The sequence below is a fragment of the Megascapheus bottae genome, chromosome 14 (genome assembly GCF_031878675.1).
Source record: "Megascapheus bottae isolate mThoBot1 chromosome 14, mThoBot2.hap1, whole genome shotgun sequence".
Classification (NCBI taxonomy): Eukaryota; Metazoa; Chordata; class Mammalia; order Rodentia; family Geomyidae; genus Megascapheus; species Megascapheus bottae.
The window spans coordinates 42,307,972-42,326,560 of record NC_143522.1 but is presented as its reverse complement, the minus strand read 5'-3'; the positions used below and the strand labels follow the sequence as shown (position 1 = coordinate 42,326,560).

Below are 18,589 nucleotides of genomic sequence, written 5' to 3'. Positions count from 1 at the left end.
TCAAGAACATACCTTAAGAAAATAATCTAAAATCAAAGACTGCTGGAAGTTTGGCTAACACTAACATTGCAGAGTGTTTGTTTAACAAGCACAAGGTCCTGAATTCAAATGCAGTACCAGCCACTAAAGAGAAAGGGGGGCTGGGAGGGGGAAAGGGAGGAAAGGGGGAAGGAGAGTGGGGGGGCAGGCAGAGGCATTACAGAATCATTGGTTTAAAACTGGAAGTGGGGGGGGATCATTTTTGTGAATTAATCTGTTAATCCATCTTTTATTCTTTTTGGGCTCTCCAATACATCATTAAGTAGAACTTTTCTACTGATGATATTCCAGTCTCCTTACTCTGTTGGGAGCAGATAGATACTAGTGTGTGGGAAAGCCAGTGAAGAACGGTAATGATGAAAATGCTCCAAATACAAAAACGGAACAGTGAAACCTGTTGAAATTATAGGTATGTATGGAAATAGCACAGTGAAACTTTGTACAACTAACACATGCAAGTAAAAAATCTTTAAAACAGGGGCCGGGAGTTTGGCCTAGTGGTTAAAGTGCTTGCCTAGCATGCATGAAGACCCAGGTTCGATTCCTCGGTACCACATACATAGAAAAAAGCTGGAAGTGGTGCTGAGGCTCAAGTGGTAGAGCTCTAGCCTTGAGAAAGTCCAAGGACAGTGCTCAGGCCCTGAGCTCAAGCCCAGGACTGGCAAAAAAAAAAAAAAAAAAAATCTTTAAAACAAGACAACTTGGAATATACCTAATATGAGATTAGTGCAGGTTTCTTAAATGGAAACTTGATTGTAATGGTATCAAAAGCAAATAAAATGAATCTAGAATTTTTTATTTATTTATTTTTCTGCCAGTCCTGGGGCTTGAGCTCAGCGCCTGAGCACTGTTCTTGGATTTTCTTAAGGCTAGAGCTCTACTTGAGCCTCACCACCACTTCTGGCTTTTTTCTAGAATTTTAAAAGAGAAAAACCTGGGGCCAGGAGTTTAGCCTAGTGGTAGAGTGCTTGCCTAGCATGCACCAAGACCTGGGTTCAATCCCTCTGTACCACACCCATAGATAAAAGCTGGAAGTGGTGCTGAGGCTCAAGTGGTAGAGTTCTAGCCTTGATAAAGTCCAAGGACAGTGCTCAGGCCCTGAGCTCAAGCCCAGGACTGGCAAAAAAAAAAAAAAAAAAAAAAAGAGAAAAACCTTCATTATTGTGTATTAGTACCTCCCAGACAGTTCCAAATTCAGTAAGCATTTGTTTTACTGTTAGGAACCAGAGTAAATTTTAATAGTTCACATGTTAAAAGAATAAACTATGGAGAATACATTTCTTGTGTATGAAATGAAAAAATATACAATGCAGTGGAACTCAAATACATATACAAAGTGATTTTTTGTGCATTTTTATCAAGAGGTTTATATTCTATCATAAGCAATAATATAAAAGAAACAATATAGAGTTCTTGGTAAAGAAACAGAAATGCTCTTAAATGTATTTACAAATAAGAGCATGTGTTAGATGTAAGATTATATGAAGTCAAGCCTGCTGAGTTAATGCTGTGCTTTAAGAAATAGCTATGTGAAATAATTAAAATTTTTTTCTAAAGCTATTAAGTGAGCATATTCAAACATGGAATTACATCACTGCATGGTTTAATTTTAACCCAGTAGTAGAATTTAGTAAATTCAAGCAGATCACATGTATTGTCATCATAAATATACAAATACCTTAACTTATAACAGTATATTTAAAGACAAAAGTCAGGAAAACTGTACATGTTAACAAAGATAAAACCATGCACACAAACATCTGCTTATTAAACACTGAAATAACAGAGTGAAACCATTTTGCAGTCTTCAGAGGTGTTTGGTACCTTTTTTCTCTTTGTGCTGGAAGCACTTTCAATGTTGGAGTGGAAACATAATATGCATATTTAACAGACAAATGGTCATGCACCTGCAGTTTTAAATTTTTGGATTAAGTTTTCTTCTTTTCTGATTGTTCAGTGGGTTCTGACTTTGGTGCGGGAAAAGCTTGATGATACAGATGTCTGTGGGTTGCAGCAGCACTGTAAAGCTTGTATAAAGCCTGGAATATAAAAATTGGTTACAAAACAGTGTATTAGACATAGATGTAAAAAGTGGTACTAGATAAAATTGAGCATGCTGAATTTGGAATTTTCATTACTTTATACAAGATATACTTATAATTATTTTCAACTCTTCAGTATATGATACCACTTTTATGGATGAATGATTTTCATAGTAACTGTTTCATTCTCAGAATGTCTCCTTTTATTCTGTATACTTCTAGCCCCTAAGGGCTGTGTGGACAACTCATTGTATTACCAGTTTTGATGACTTATTAGAACTGGTAACTTCTGTGTGCCAATAGATTCTCATGAATTGGACCAATTTTATTTTCCCTTCTTACCTGATGCACTCGGTTGTGCAGCTAAGCATAAGGGCTCTACTACCTCCACCAGGACCCCTCACGGTGCACGCTTCTTGGCTTGGTGCCACTGCTTCCTTCTGATTTTCTTCTCCAGAAAAACTTCAGAAAGCCTAGCAAAATTATCTCTCTTCTTTGAATCACTTTAAGTGTTTGAACCATAGACATTTTTACACATTACTTATTGTTTAAGTGACCATAAATATCCTCTCTACCAACTCGTGTGTAAGGTTTATTCTCTCCTGACTTTAGCATACTGGACACTAGTTATGATTCAGGTGTTCTGGAGTCTGTGAAAAGTCTTTGAATATATTTTAAGAGCTGGGTAAAATCTGATAGCCTATTAATAGTAATTTCTTCCCCCCTAAAATCATTTTTTCACTTACGAGTCTGTGAGGCTATTTTTATGGTTTTCTTCTGTTAGTACAAGTGGTACTGTTCTAGGAATGCCTAGCAGTGCAGCATGCTATTCTCATGTGTTCAGACCCTAATTTAATTCCACTTCTCTTAAAGATTAGATATTTTCATAGGGTTTGATTTACAAAGTTAAACTTTTCTCTTGTTTGTCCATTTATTTACTTATTTACTTTTGCTGGTGCTAGGGACTGAACTCAAGGCCTGCTCTTGTGCTACCGGTTGAGTTACTTCTCCAACTTTCTTTAGCTTTTTGCCCCCAGACATCTGCCTCAGAATGCTACCATCATGATCTCTGCCTCACCATTAGCTAGAATTACAAGTGTAAACTGCGACACCCAGCTTCATTTACGTTTTTTAATGAATCTGTTTTGTTTTTTTTATCTTTATTTCCAAATCAGGCAGCTAACCAGAGGGCTCAGTTTGCTGAACCTAGAGAAGAATTTCTTTCTTTCTTTCTTTCTTTCTTTCTTTCTTTCTTTCTTTCTTTGTCAGGGCCTCAGCACTGTCCTTGGGCTTTCTTCAAGGCCAGAGTTCTACCACTTGAGCCACATAACCATGTCTGGCTTTTCTCTGTATGTGGTACTGAGGAATCAAACCCGGGTGCTTGTACATGCTAGGCAGGCATTCTACCACTAGTCCAAACTCCCTGCCCCTTTAATGAATCTGTTTTATGTGTCTTCCATAAAATAAATTACTAACTTGTAAATGTTAAATGTATAAATGAATGTCATTCCCTTATGTGCTACTGAGGAAAGAAATTACGTGCTGTCTATGCAGTTGTTCAAGACCAGCTTTGTTCCCTAAAGAAAATGACTTGCATGAGTAGAGATAATATTTAACAAGATAAAAAATTATTTCTCCCCCCCCTGGAAGTGCAGCTTCTTTCTTTTTTTCTTTGCCAGTCCTGGAATTTGAACTTGGGGCCTGAGCATTGTCCTTAGGCTTTCTCAAGGCTAGAGCTCTACCACTTGAGCCACCGCAGCACCACTTCCGGCTTTTTCTATGTATGTGGTACAGAGGAATAGAACTGGGGTCTATGATGCATGCTAGGCGAGTACTCTACCACTAGGCCAAACTTCCAGCCCCAGGTACAGCTTATTTCTGCACATAGATAGTTGTGTACATACAGAAGTATGTGCAGAACCTAATGACCAATTTTCCAAAGCCAGTTCTGAGGTATGTAAGGAAGTCAGAAGTCATACTGTGTGGAACCTGGTAAAAGTGGTATGGGTAGCTGTCACCCAAAGTTCTAAACATTATAGCTGTATTTAATTGGCCTTTGCAATCAAACTTCATAACTACTGGCTCCTCTCTGAAGTAGAACAGAATGTGTCATATCAGAGCCTAGTCACTTTGAAATTTTCTACATTTTCATGAAAAAAAAATTTTATTCAAGTCTTTCTATGTCTGCAGATAATCCTTTATAATGTTTAGAATGTAAAAAACCCACAATTAAGAATGTAAATGCTAAAAGAAATAGTAATTTTAATCTATATTAAGTAATCCTTAATCAGACTGCTTAGTCACTTATAAGATACCAGTGTTTACAAATACATAGTTCTTAATTAAAAAAAATTAACTTACCTCATTTGTACTTCCCTGTAGCAGAGGCAATTTAAAAAGGAGAAAAGAAAAGTATATATCTTGCTTTAATAATAACATTATGATATTCAAGAATCTTTGTTTATAATATTAACTTGTGAACATTTAAGAAAAGATACTCCTGTAGATTTTCCAGCTTAGATGATGTACTTTATAAGAATTTTTTGAAGAACCTAATTCTATATTGCTGATAGGTCAGCATCATATTCTAGGAGGGAGATTAATCTCAAATAGTCTGTCTTTAGTCTTTTATGAGTAAAGGAGTATTTCAGACATTGAGTGGCTCAGAGAATTGTTAAACTTTACTGCCCATCCTCAAATTAACTTATCTCAAATGTATTCTTCAAAAGCATATGCTAAATATGTTACTATAACTTTATAATAGAACCCATACAAATACTTTTTTTTTTTGCCAGTCCTGGGCTTGGGCTCAGGGCCTGAGAACTGTCCCTGGGTTTTCTCAAGGCTAGAGCTCTACCACTTGAACCACAGCACCACTTCTGGCTTTTTGCTACGTATATGGTACCGAGGAATCGAACCTGGGTCTTCGTGCATGCTAGGCAAGCACTCTACCACTAGGCCAAACTCCCAGCCCACAAATACGTTTTTAATGCTGGAAGAATTACAGCAACTGTTATTTGCTACTTAATGGATCAAATGGTCTAAAATCCAAAATTCTATGGAGTATCTCAATTTTAATTTCACTAAATTCCCTTAATATTCCTGAAATAACTGAAAACATTTGTAGAATAGTGAGTTAATTACTGTTCTAGGTGCATTTATAATTGTCATTCCCATCTCTGATTAGTCATTGAATAATGTACCATAGTAGCCCTGACTACCTAGAATGTGACTTAACTGAAAAGTGACCTATGAGCAGCTTGTTAAGAAGGTGGCCACTGGCGCATGCAAAAGTCTAGCTCAAATGCTTTCATGGTGTATACTAACACTGAGGTGATGATTTAATGGTAATAGTTCAGGTGTGGCTCTGGCACGTAGTCATAAATAGCAACATAAAAAAAAAGCTCATGTTAGCTGTGCACAGGGGCTCATGCCTATAATCCTAGCTACTCAGGCTGAGATCTGAGTTCAAGGTTCAATGACAGCCCAGGCTCTAAAGTCTGAGAGACTCTCATCTCGAATGAACCACTAGGAAACCAGAAGTAGCGCTGTGACTCCAGGGGTAGGGGGTAGCCTTGAGCTAAGGATGCAAGGACAGCGCCCAGGCCCAGAGTTCAAGCCCCATAATTGACCAAACAAACAACAACAAAAACTCATTAACATTCTTAGAATAAAGCATGTAAAGCACTATGCATGCTTTTCACAACATTGAAATATTACCTAGAAAACAATCACACAGGACTTGATATTATATTATAGCTAATTGTTTATATCTTGCTGTCTTGATAATTGTAAAGTCTTGACAGGGAGCTAAATCATGTTCATCTATATATTCTCAACACTAACACAATGCTTATTACACAGATGACATTCGAATGTGTGCTGAAACTGAAGAAAATGAAAAATTCTTACCTGGTCCCACAGAGCGGCAGCCACCTGGTCTATTACAGCGCCCAGCTCTCGGTACTCTCCGGAGTACCGGATATATGCCCAGGTACACAAGGTGATGAGTGTCAGTCCCATGATCATATTACACAGGCTAGCTATGATGTCCAAACCAATGAAGCCAGTCACACCAGCGACCACATACGTGATAAAGATCACAACAAACAGTGTGGCAGGGGTGCGAGCTGCGTGGAAGATGTTTTTGCTATCATTGTGCTTAATGTACTGGATGTAAAGTTCATCTATTTCACTCTCCAACTGCTGCAGGTAACGCCGGCTAAATTCTTCCCCACCCATCTTCTTCACCCCACGGAACAGCTTTACAGATTCTTCTTTGAGCTGCAGGTGCTTGGTTTGCAGGTCAGTAGGGGCCAGAAATGGTTTGTCACCACCACAAATCTGTATCAGATAAAAAAGCATTTCTTTATGCCATGCAGAGTAATTTAGCAACTGGGGTGTGTGTGTGTGTGTGTGTGTGTGTGTGTGTGTGTGTGTGTGTGTGTGTGTGTGTGTGTGTGTGTGTGTGTGTGTGTGTGTGTGTGTGTGTGTGTGTGTGTGTGTGTGTGTGTGTGTGTGTGTGTGTGTGTGTGTGTGTGTGTGTGTGTGTGTGAGACAGGCAGGCCTTGAACTCATGATTCCATAGCTAATTGAGTTTGTTAGAACACATTAATAGACATAGCTGTATAAGAATGTTAACTTAAATAGCAGACTGAATTTTACTTTTTTTTTTTAGCCAGTCCTGGGGCTTAAACTTGGGGCCTGAGTGCTGTTCTTTGTTTTTTTCAAGTTAAGAGCTCTACCACTTGAGCCATAGCACCATTTCTGGCTTTTTCTGTGTATGTGGTACTGAGGAATCAAACCCAGGGCTTTGTGCATACGAGGCAAGCACTCTACCACTAGGCCATGCTCCTGGCCAGGATGTAGTTTCTTGAACTACATTTCAATCATAGCTTTCATTTTGGCTATCTGAGTTTTAATTATATGGAGAATACTTATTGTCCTTTATATCATAAATACTATTCCATATACTATAATTTTCATGATTCTGTGACTGTAAATTTGGGGTATAATTTTGACTTTATGACAATTTTAGGCGAAAGTAAAAACTATCACATTAAACAAAAATTAAGGAAACAAGACATGGAAACATTGGCCCTTGACATTGGACTTATTTTCTCCTATCTGGAGGAATATTGGAGCTGTAAGAAGCATGTTGAATAAAATAGCATATTACATTACATTAGCAATCTATGCCTCATAAATCCTGAGAATGTATTATAAATACATAAATATGAGTAACTTATTTAGAATACCCCCAAACTTACCTGTATTTAATATTCTTGTTTCAAAACTACGTTAGGAACCAAAAAAAAATGGATGTGATAAGCATAGGCTGAGAGAAATTAGCTGAAAGCTACCTCTAAGCCAGGTGCAGTGGCTCACACCTGTAATCCTAGCTACTCAGGAGCCTGAGATCTGAGGATCGAGGTTCAAAGCCAGCCCAGGCACTAAAGTCAGTGAGACTCTTATCTTCGATTAACCACCAGAAAACGAGAAGTGGCGTTGTGGCTCAAGGAGTAGGGTGATAGCCTCAGGGACAATGTCCAGGCCCCAAAAACCCCCACAACCCCCCGCACACACATAAAAGGCTACCTTTACGTAAGTACATGGTATGATGTGAAGAAAGAACAAATGAGTTCCATGAAAACATACTGGTTTCATTTAAAACATCACTTAAAAGTATTATTTAATTCTTACCTCCTCCATCTTTTTGTTGTATGTGTCTTTGGCAGTTGCAACGGCTGCTAAATTGTTAGCTTCTGCTGTGGCCTTTGGACAAAGTACAAATTATGTGAAATGAAATTATATTTCCTGAACTTCCACAGAGAGTTCACATTTCAGAGCATCATGTGCAAGAAATGTGCAAGAAACCAAAGCCATCAGAAAAACTGCAACTGATGAGCTATTTCCACTGCATTTTTTAAGTTAGTAAAATTAAAATTTTAAGATACATAAAGCTACATATTTTTCTCAGACCATAGTTTTTTCCCCCCAGTGCTGGGGCTTGGACTCACTGTCCTTGGGCATTCCTCAAGGCTAGCACTGGACCACTTGAGTCATAGTACCACTTCTGCCTTTTTCTGTGGATGTGGTACTGAGGAATCGAACCTGGGTCTTTGTGCATGCTAGGCAAGCACTCTACCACTAGGCCACACTCTCATCCCCGCATATATATTTTTAACAAACCATTATTCTAAAATGAATTTTCATAAGTTAGATTTTTCCTCGCAAAATATATTTTATGCCTCATCAAATACATGTGTTGGAGGAATGGAGATCTCTATGGGAAAATATGGGAAGTAACAAAGGGAACATTGAAAATATAGTGCATTTAATAATATCTAAGACAGTGCTAACAGAACCAATGATGAGCAAAGAACTTTAAAAGTTCAAGTTTATAAGGAAAATGTTTCTCCTTTTTAAAAAAAAAAACAAAAACACTTTGTCATCAAATATAGTTGCTTAAAGCTTGGATTGGCTTTTCTATTTTTTTTCTTACATGGTGGAACCTAATTACATTGTGACTCTTTCCTAAGCAAAAGTACCAAGACAGCAAAAATTCTTTGGTACAAAGTGTTTGTATTTCAACATAAGGTTGCCATGCATGTATGTGCAAAATCGTTAGATAAACACATATGGGTAAAGTTATTATGCAAATGATCTTCCAACTATTTGCATAATGATTCTAATCATTCTAATACTTTAGTAATGTATGTAGGCCAGAAGATACATACATATGTGAATACAAGCAGGAAAACTCAGCCTTTGTGACAAATATGTTCTAAAACATCATACCTCTTGATTACTAAATTTACCTGTAACATTGATTTAGGATGTGGTAATTCTTCACCTTGATAGATCTTTATATAGGCCTGAAAAATCAAGAAAGGTATTGTAATGCCTTGCCATTTACAAAATATTTTCAGCCACTTCTCTCTCATGTTCATGCTGTTCCCTCTTCCTGAAATGATTTTTTAACCAAACAACTCTATCCTTCTTTCGAAAGGTTCAGATAATTTCCTTTAAAACCTTCTCACATCCACCACGTGTGCCAGCTTCACTCAGTAGCCCTACGTACTTGGGAGGTAGAGTCGGGTACTGCAGGGCCTCATCAAAACCAAAAGAAGACAACATGGCTGGGCGCAGGGGCACATACTTGTCATCCCAAGCCATGAAGGCGGCACAAGTAGGAAGATCACAGTGAATAAGGGTCTGAGCATAAAATGAGACTCTAGCTCAAAAATAAGCAAGACATATGGGGTAGACATTACTCTTCTGGACATAACCATCCTTTTTAGCTACAAGAATGTGAGCCTTCCTGATACCATAAGCTTTATGGACAGATTTATGTGATGGTCATGAATCTCCAAAGTGTAAATTCATCTGATGTTAAAAATTCACATTTTAGATTAATAATGTATCATTTATTGCTGAGGGACATGAAAAGAACTGTTGTGTCACACTGAAACTGGAAAGGTAGCATTTTAAATGATAACATGTGGGTTTAAAATATTGATGTTTTAGCTTGGTGACAGAAGCTCAGGGACAATACCCAGGCCCCTGAGTTCAAGCTCTACAACCAACCAAAAAAAGGGGAAAAAAGTGTATGCACTGGGAGGGATACGATAGCTCATGCTTATTATAATCCCAGATACTCGGAAGGTAGAGATATCACTGGCTGGAACAAAAGCACAAGATCCTATCTGAAAATCTAACTGCAAAGAGTGCTAGGGTATGGCTCAAGTCAGAGTGCTTGCCTCCCAAGTGCAAGGCCCTGAGGACAAAACCTCCGTTCCCTCCAAAAAATAAAGTATAGTCTCTCTGGGGAGAATCTTAAGAATGAAGATAAAGTTCAGTGCAAGTCATCTGTGAAATACTCCTTCCTCCAGCCAAAACATCTTTCCCAACTCAGTGACATTCGACATTTTAAAATACATTTGCTTCAAGGAAAATGGGACACAGAAGTTACCTCTAATGGATATCCTCAAAAACATTTTTTTCTAGAAAACAAGCTCCTCTTGTTTCATAATGTTTAATGTCGAATCCAAGTACTCTAGAAATGAAAGTGATACCTTGAAGTACTCCACCAGACCTCGGCAGGTGATTTTATTTCCATTGATCTCTTTAATATCTAGGCTCTCAGGACTAAGCAGCCAAGGAATCAGTATTTTCAAGTTTTTGATGAATTCATCATCTATTTCTACAAGTGAAAGAAATCCATGATTATTTTTAGAATTCTTTCCAGCAGGTACCTTACAACCAAAAAAGGCCAAAGATGTTTTATAACAAATCAGAGGCAGTTTGACTGATTTATCTGTTATAAACAATAGATTCAGGCTGGACACTACAGACTGGGAAGAAAAGCAAAAAATAGAAATCTGGAGCAGGATGAGTTTCTTCAGGTATTATATCAAATATATAGGGAATATACTATATATATATGTACACATATATACGTATATATGTATGTATGGAAGATATGTCCAGTGACTTGGTCCAAGTGCAGTTATTGACTTCAATGTTTTAAAAACCTCGGTTTCAATACAGTTACTGAATTTCTGGACTTTGGGATTGGTGATTTTCAAAATCTTACAGATAAGAGATCCAAATTGAAGATTATATTGGCATTTTTCCCTGATACACTGATACACCAATGTTTATTAGAAAACCACATTTTATTCACATGAGGATGATGCTGGATTTTCTTCACATTTACTTTCTTTCATTTTTGGCACCAGTTTGAAATTCTGTGGTCAAGATTTATAGGTATGGGGACCAGGAGTTTGGCCTAGCATGTAGGAAGACCAGGGTTCAATTCCTTGGTACCACATACATAGAAAAAAGCTGGAAGTGGTGCTGTCTCAAGTGTTAGAGCTCTAGCCTTGAGAAAGTCCAAGGACAGTGCTCAGGCCCTGAGTTTGAGGCCCAGGACTGGGTGTGTATTTATCTAGGAGTTTATTCACATTGCTCGGGCTGGATGCATTGTTCCAACTTTCACTGATTATTTTGCTTAGAACTGCATATAAGTTTAGTCAAATGTACTTATTTATCATAGTTTGATTTTGTTTTTTGTCACCAGTAGTTGCGAAATGCACTACTGGCATTTGTATGTTACCAAATGTTCTATTATCTAAGATGTATCTGAATTTACTGATTTTTATTTTTGCTTATAATTTTATTCTTTCAGTTACTAGACAATCACTATCGAGAATGTATGGATTCTTCTTGAATTTCTGCACAAAATAATTTCTTCTTAAAAGCTCACTTTAAGATCACTTTCCAAACATATTTAAATTTCTCCCCATTCCACCGGATTTCTTTATGAAATGGGGAAAATAAGTTGCACCTGAATATCTAGTCAGGAAGCAAGTAAGGTAATTATTATTACCATCACTAGCCTATTACCACACATTTAAACTGTGTGTCTGAAGATACTATTAGCCCTATTCGCTTATGGTGAGAACAATGATAGGTATTCTGATTCTGGATCCAGAAAGTGAGAGCAAGATATGACCTCTTGCAAATATTCTTGCAAATATTAGTTGACCACAGTAATTAAAAATAGGAATCTATATTTATAAGATTTGTCCTAAATGTTTTACTTGAGCTCATTCATTGCAAAATGTTAGAGTTCAGAACTGAAGTTGTATACTACAGTAACTGAACAAGCCAGAAGTACTTTGCTGTCTCAATAAAGAGCTTTGTTCAGGTTTGCCCCTCCTCTTGCCTGTTTACAACTCCAACTCCAGAGAAGAGAGGCTTTACAGAACCCCTCTCTTTGTGTAATTTATTAAAAACTAACTGAAACCCTTAGGTAACTGCATAATAGCAAGGGTTCACTAGTGGGTCAGAATTCATAAGTGATAATGAAGTTGTAGGCTCTTGACTTCTATGTGTTAATCTGTGCTTACTGCTATCTGTTTTGCTGTTAAAAGAAAAGGGCGGGGGAATGTTAAATTTGTAGAAGAGAAATGCTGGTTATTTCAGATACTTGGAATTCCGTTTATGTTATTACTACCAGAATTAAATATATGGATATGTAAAAGACAATGACCAAGACACAGGAAAAAACATTTTTTTTATATCTGTAAATTTCTAAAACTCGATTAAGTTACTTTATCCCTCCATCCGCCGCTCCCCTCTTGCCTGCCATGGAGCTAGATGCAGAGCCTGGGCGCTCTCCCTGAGCTTTCGTTCCAGTGATAAATAGGAGTCTCATGGGCTTTACTGCTTGGGCTGGCTTCAAAACCACAATCCTCAGATCTCAACCTCCTGAATAGCTAGGATTACAGGTGTGAGCCACTAGCACCTGGCTTATATTGGTGTATTCTTAGGAGTTAGTTTTGGGAATAATTCTGGTATCTTTTGACAATTGTGCTCAAAATCTTGCAAAGTCACCTTATCTCCTTGACACAGGCCATAATAATGCCTGAACCTGACGGTGCATTTCAGTGGTAGGCTTACAACTTAAACCTGTCTTCGTACTACTCCTATACGGACAGAGCGGATATCGAGAGACAGTGGTCTCTTAGGAAAGGTGAACTTCTTTCTGTAGACTATTATATTCTCCTCTCCATTTTAAAAAACAAGGGGAGCTGCTTTGGATCTATGAAACAGTCAACCTCTGCTAATGAGAAAATTATTGTAGTATAAGTAGATACTATTTGAAAACATTCCAGTGTTGTTGTTTTTGAGAAACTAAAACTCATCCAGAGAGTATTTTCATTTTTAGTGATGTTTATAATAATTTATAATTCTGTGCGCGCGAGCGCGTGCGTGTGTGTGCGTGTGTGTGTGTGTGTGTGCTGGTCATAGCTCAGGGCCTGGGCACTATCCTTGAGCTTTTGAGCTTTTGTGCTAAAGGCTAATGCAATAACATCTGAGCCACAGCTCTACTTCTGAGTAGGATTATAGGCATGAGCAGGATTATAGGCATGAGCCACCAGGATCCGGCTATAATTAAATTCTTTATTTTTGGTTCTGGTCCTGGGGCTTAAACTTGGGGCATGGGCACTGTTCCCCTGAGATTCTTTTGCTCAAGGTTAGCACTCTACTACATTAGCTACATCTATATTTCCAATTTTGAATGTAGTACTACATTATGTCTCATTCAACCTCCAATTACACAATTTAATAAATATGACATTCCAATAACACATACCTGTGTTATTAACATAAATAAGGAAAAGGAATCACATAGACATTAAGGAGTATTAATTGATGCACAGAGGAAAGAAGATGATGAGGTTTACTGCTAGTAGGTGGACGCAGGATTCGGTGGATTTCTGCAAGAGGTATACACACTCAGTTTCCATAGAATTCCATAGTTGACTGAAGAGGAGCTCTAGCACCAACACAGAACTTCCAATTTCTAACCAGCAGTCTCATATTGACAGACTAACAAGCCCATAAGCTCAGTGGGAAAATATGGCATTTGTAAAAGCAGACAAACCTTTTAATTTTCCATCAAAATTTGGGTTGGTAGCTACTTTTAAGCCAGGATGAGGTAGCAGAAAACAGGAAATGTTGGTGAAGCAGGAATGGATGTGTTTCCTCACATTCTGCAGTTCTTCATGCTGGTTCCCTGAGACCTGCAGTGAGGCATTTTCACATTACAACATAAACTAAAGAATTCTGAAGCATATTATAAATGTAATGTCTTTATGGTGATCTTGTAAAGATTAAGAACATGATGGACTATTAAAGAAAAGAAAATGGCTAGGCACTGTAGTTTATGCCTATAATCATAGCTACACAGGAGGCTGAGATCAGAGGATCTTGGTTTGAAGCTAGCCTAGGCAGGAAAATCCTAGAGACTCTTAGCTACAATTAAGCACCAGAAAACCGGATGTGGTGCTGTGGCTCAGGAGGTAGAGCACTGGCCTTGAGCAAAAAGTTCAGGGACAGCACCCACGCCTGAGTTTAAACCCTAGGACCATCACATACACAAAAAAAGAAAAACAGAAAAACAAACAAAAAATATCTTGGGTGAATTTGCACGGCAATACCTAAACATAACAAACACATGAACCAATTACTAAACAATGTCTACCATTATACAATGGTCATATTTTCATTCAAATTAATTAACTGAATTCAAATTCAAGGCCCTATGAGACACAAAGAGGTCATACAATATTCCCTCTTTGTTTCAGACAGCTTCCTGTCACTTGCAAGTGCTTCTGAATAGTTGGTTATTATAAACCAAAACACCTCCTGCTGCTTTTTAGATCTGTTATTTGAAAATCTGCAGAACAGACAAAATACTCTTAAGTAAATTACAAATTTACAAAGATAAGCTTAGAGATCTTAATACTGAAGGATTTTTTTCAGTTCAGTTTTTTCAATTTCTCAGCATGTATTCTTTGTGATACCTGTTCATTATAAACAATGTATTATTGTATTATTATTCATTAGAAAATATTCTAAAATTATCAGAGGATTTTGAAATTTGTTATTTATTGCTGTTCTAATGAATCTAGATATCTACATTGTTTTGAACTGATTTAATTTTTCAAAGTAAAAAAGTTTTCTTTAGGAATAAATGTTTTCATATAGCTAAAAAAAGAATGCATAATCACTGATATTTAAAATTATACCTCTGAAAGTAATTTATTAAATATCAATTTCAGTTTGTTCACAGCAATATTACCTGGATCAAATGAAATTGTGGCTACTGAATATTCAGCAACTTATCGAACCATTTCAAATTAGTACCTGGAGATTTTATGTACCTAAATATCTAACAAACCTTAAGGCGTTTTTCCAAGAATTTGGCACCACCATCAGCTCCATATGAAAATTCGTATGGAAAACTCCAGTCTCGAACCAGAAATATCAGACTCTAAAGGATAAGAAAGGAACCGTAAGAGTACTTCAGAGTGCCTCCCTCTGCTTGTTGAAGCTCTGAGTAGCACTGTATCTACAGAGCATCACTGCACTCGAATGTGACAAAAAAAAATCAAACATTAGGCCTTTGATGAAAGACCTTTGAAAGATTAGCATATACTAAAAAAATGATAAGACAAACAAATCCTGCCCAAGTACAGGGGTGACAGGGAAGGATGAAAGCAGAAGGTGAAGGAGGTGAGCATGGTGGAAGTATTTTATGTATGTGGATGAAAGCAGACCAAAGAAGCTTGCCTTTTTTTGTTGTTGGTCATAAGTCGTGGGGCTTGAACTCAGGGCCTAGCCACTTTCCCTGAGCTCTGCTGCTCAAGGATAGCACTCTACTTTGGAACAGCCCTTTCTGGTTTTCTGGTAATTAGTTGGAGATAAGAATCTCATGGACTTTACTGCCCAGGCTGGCAGTGAACCTCAGTCTTCAAATAGCCTCTTGAGTAGCTAGGATTATAGATGTGAGCTACCAGTGCCTGGCAGTGCTGCTATTTTTAAGGTTTTTATCAATAGTGAGAAAGGATATGCTCATACAAATATAGGATCACAAAATATAGTTGAGTAAGTTCCTCAGATGGGAAGAGAGGCACTGGAAGATGGCCTGTGTTGAGGTCACCCTGCACCTTCCTCATGTGTGTGTGACTCATGGAGCCTCAACGTTTCAGCATCAGGTAAGTGAAAGAATGGAAAAAAAGGAGTACTAAGGTAATGAACAGCCACCGAATAATGTGCTTACTATTAGCACAGTGTCTGGAACAATATAAGTGCTTCATAAATTGTTGCTGTTACAAGCAGGTCATGCCCTTCAATGTAGAAAGCAAGAGAATCCTGGCCTATCCCACTAATCTAATGACTGCAACCAAAGGCTTATTTCCACTTGTTCTCACAGATCTCACATCATCTAAAATGCTCTCTGGATGAGTGGGGTACGTAGCTTTCTCAGATCTTTATCCTTTCATTTTCTTTTTCTTTAATTACCAGCCCCAATAGGCTGTCTTTTTTCTCACAGAGGTCATGTATTTCCTTGGTAATACTTGGCAACTCCACTAATCACACAGATTTGCCCAAGGACATTTTGTTTCAAAGTGGCTTAAATTGCTACCAAAGAATTCTGCAAGTGAGTTTTCTTAAATCATGGGAAATAATAAAGGGTCTACAAATATAACCTTAAAAAATAGATTAAACAAATTCCTAATATCCCACATGGAAGCACAGACTCAATGAGAAACAGGCATTTTACTTCAACAGATATATATATATTATATACATGTATATGCATATCTACATAAACATTTTTCCCTTATTTGAATTTGGTAAAAAATCGAATTAATTGAATTCAGTTATTCATTTTCTTGGTTTATTTCATATTTTTTATTTATTATAAACCTTAGGTGTTATATTCTATATCAGTCAATAAATTCTACTTCAACTCTGTTAAAACCATTTACTTTTTATATAAATTCTAACATTATTGTTAGTTATTATTAGTCAGTTCTGAGGTTTGAACTCAGGGCCTGGGCACTGTCCCTGAGCTTCTTTTCCTCAAAGCTAGCACTCTACCACTTAAGCCATAGCACCATTCCTATCTTTTTTTTGGTTTATGTGGTACTGAAGAATTGAACCCAGGGCTTCATGCATGCCAGGCAAGCACTCCACCACTAAGCCATATTCACAGGCGCTAAGATTATTATTTATTATTATTATTATTATTATTATTATTATTATTGAATTTGGGACCTGGGCACTGTTCCTGAGCTTTTTTGCTCAAAGCTAGTGCTCTACCACTTTGAGCCACAGCACTATTTCTCGCTTTATGGTAGTTAATTGGAGATAAGAGTCTCACAGATTTTCCTGTCCAGGCTAGCTTTGAACTGTGATCCTCAAATCTCAGCCTCCTGAATCAAATAAGGATTACAGGAGTGAGCCATTGGTACCCAGCAATATCAGTTATTTTTAAAATGTCATCATGCTTCACTTTACCTCACTTTCCCAAGCATTATTTAAAATGTCCCCATAATTTTATCCAAATAAATACTCTTATTTTCCCAGAGAAAGAAATATAAATGGTAACTTTAAAAAAAAGGGTGACTGTTCAAAAATATTTTTAGCACATAAGATTTAAAAAAAAACAAGACAGTATCTTTCTATTATTTATCTACGTTATCTATTTTTTCAAGAGCACTGGTTAGGCCTTTGGATTGGTTTGTCAATGTGTAAAGAGTAGTGACACCTGCTGGTAAGAAATTTCCTTCTGGAATTTACAATGCAGTTTTCAGTTTATATATGCCATTAATCTTGGGAATAACAGACTGAGAGAAAAATCAAAGCACTAGTTCAATTGCAATACACCATTCCAATTATTAGCCTGTGAAATGATTTTAAAAAGACAACAAAGCGCTACGAAGCCAGGACTGGTTTTATTTTGTTTTTTTGGAACCTGCTTGTGTGTGTGAACTCAGGGCCTTGGTACTGAGCTCCTTGAGCTCTTTTGCTCAAAGCTAGTACTCTTAGCGTTTGAACCACAGCTTCTAGTTTGGGCTTCTTAGTAGATTTACTGGAGATAAGAATCTTGTGGCCAGGCTGGTGGCTCACGCCTGTAATCTTAGCTACTCAGGAGCCTGAGATCTGAGGATCAAGGTTCAAAGCCAGCCCAGGAACCAAAGGCCTACAAGTAGGGAAGTAGCCTTGAGCTGAAGCATTCATGGACAACACCCAGGCCCAGGGGTAGGGTGGTAGCCTTGAGCTGAAGAGCTCAGGGACAGCACCCAGGCCCAAAGTTCAAGCCCCACGACTGACGAAAGAAAGAAAGAAAGAAAGAAAGAAGACAGACAGAAAGAAGACAGACAGAAGGAAGAAAAATAAAACAAACCCCTCACAGTCTTTGCTGCCCAGGCTAGCTTTGAACTGCTCTCCTTAAATCTCAGCCTTTTGAGTAGTGAGGATTACAGGCTTGAGCCACTGGTGCCCAGCTTCTGTGAAGGTTTCTTTTTTTATTTTGTTGGTAGTGGGACTTGAACTCTGGGCCTGGGCATTGTCTAAGCTCAAGGCTACTGCCCTACCCCTTAAGCCACAGCACCACTTCCGGTTTTCTGTTGGTTAACTGGAGATAAGAGTCTCACGGACTTTAGTGCCTGGGCTGGCTTTGAACCGCGATCCTCAGATCTCAGCCTCCTGAGAGGTTAGGATGACTGGTGTGAGCCACAGCACCCAGCTCTGTGAAAGTTTCTTATTGTCAAGAAGGAAGTTAACGCAGCTGGGAGAGTGGCCTAGTGGTAGAGTGCTTGCCTAGCATGCACGAAGCCCTGGGTTCGATTTCTCAGTCAAAAAAAAAAAAAGAGAGGCCGGGAGTCTGGTGTAGTGGTAGAGTGCTTGCCTAGCAAGTATAAAGACCCAGGATTGATTCCTCAGTACCACATACATAGAAAAAGCCAGAAGTGGTACTGTGGCTCAAGTGTCAGACTACTAACTTTGAGAAAGCCCAAGGGCAGTTCTGAGTCCCTGAGTTCAAGCCCCAGGACTGGCCAAAAAGAAAAGAAAAGAAAAGAAAAAGTTAATGCAAGTTGCCTAATCTTGTATCATTGAAAGTGCAAGACATCCAAGCCAGG

The 18,589-nt window shown here is 38.0% G+C and overlaps 1 protein-coding gene across 3 annotated transcripts in view; it reads right to left on the bottom strand.

Annotated features, from left to right (window-relative positions):
- Positions 1–1,620: 1,620 nt before the first annotated feature.
- The window catches only part of Atl1 (atlastin GTPase 1), a 54,256-nt gene continuing 37,287 nt past the window's right edge, over positions 1,621–18,589 (bottom strand). For 2 of the 3 annotated variants that reach the window (XM_090345074.1, XM_090345072.1), the window contains exons 7-14: positions 14,839–14,931; positions 13,540–13,678; positions 10,160–10,287; positions 8,903–8,959; positions 7,785–7,856; positions 5,994–6,425; positions 4,443–4,457; positions 1,621–2,078 (exon numbers count right to left, since the gene is read on the bottom strand). In XM_090345074.1, the coding sequence (XP_090201200.1) occupies positions 1,968–2,078; positions 4,443–4,457; positions 5,994–6,425; positions 7,785–7,856; positions 8,903–8,959; positions 10,160–10,287; positions 13,540–13,678; positions 14,839–14,931 (1,047 nt within the window). In that variant the 3' untranslated portion in view covers positions 1,621–1,967. The remainder of the gene's footprint in view (positions 2,079–4,442; positions 4,458–5,993; positions 6,426–7,784; positions 7,857–8,902; positions 8,960–10,159; positions 10,288–13,539; positions 13,679–14,838; positions 14,932–18,589) is intronic. The other variant, XM_090345073.1, reaches the window with a different exon arrangement.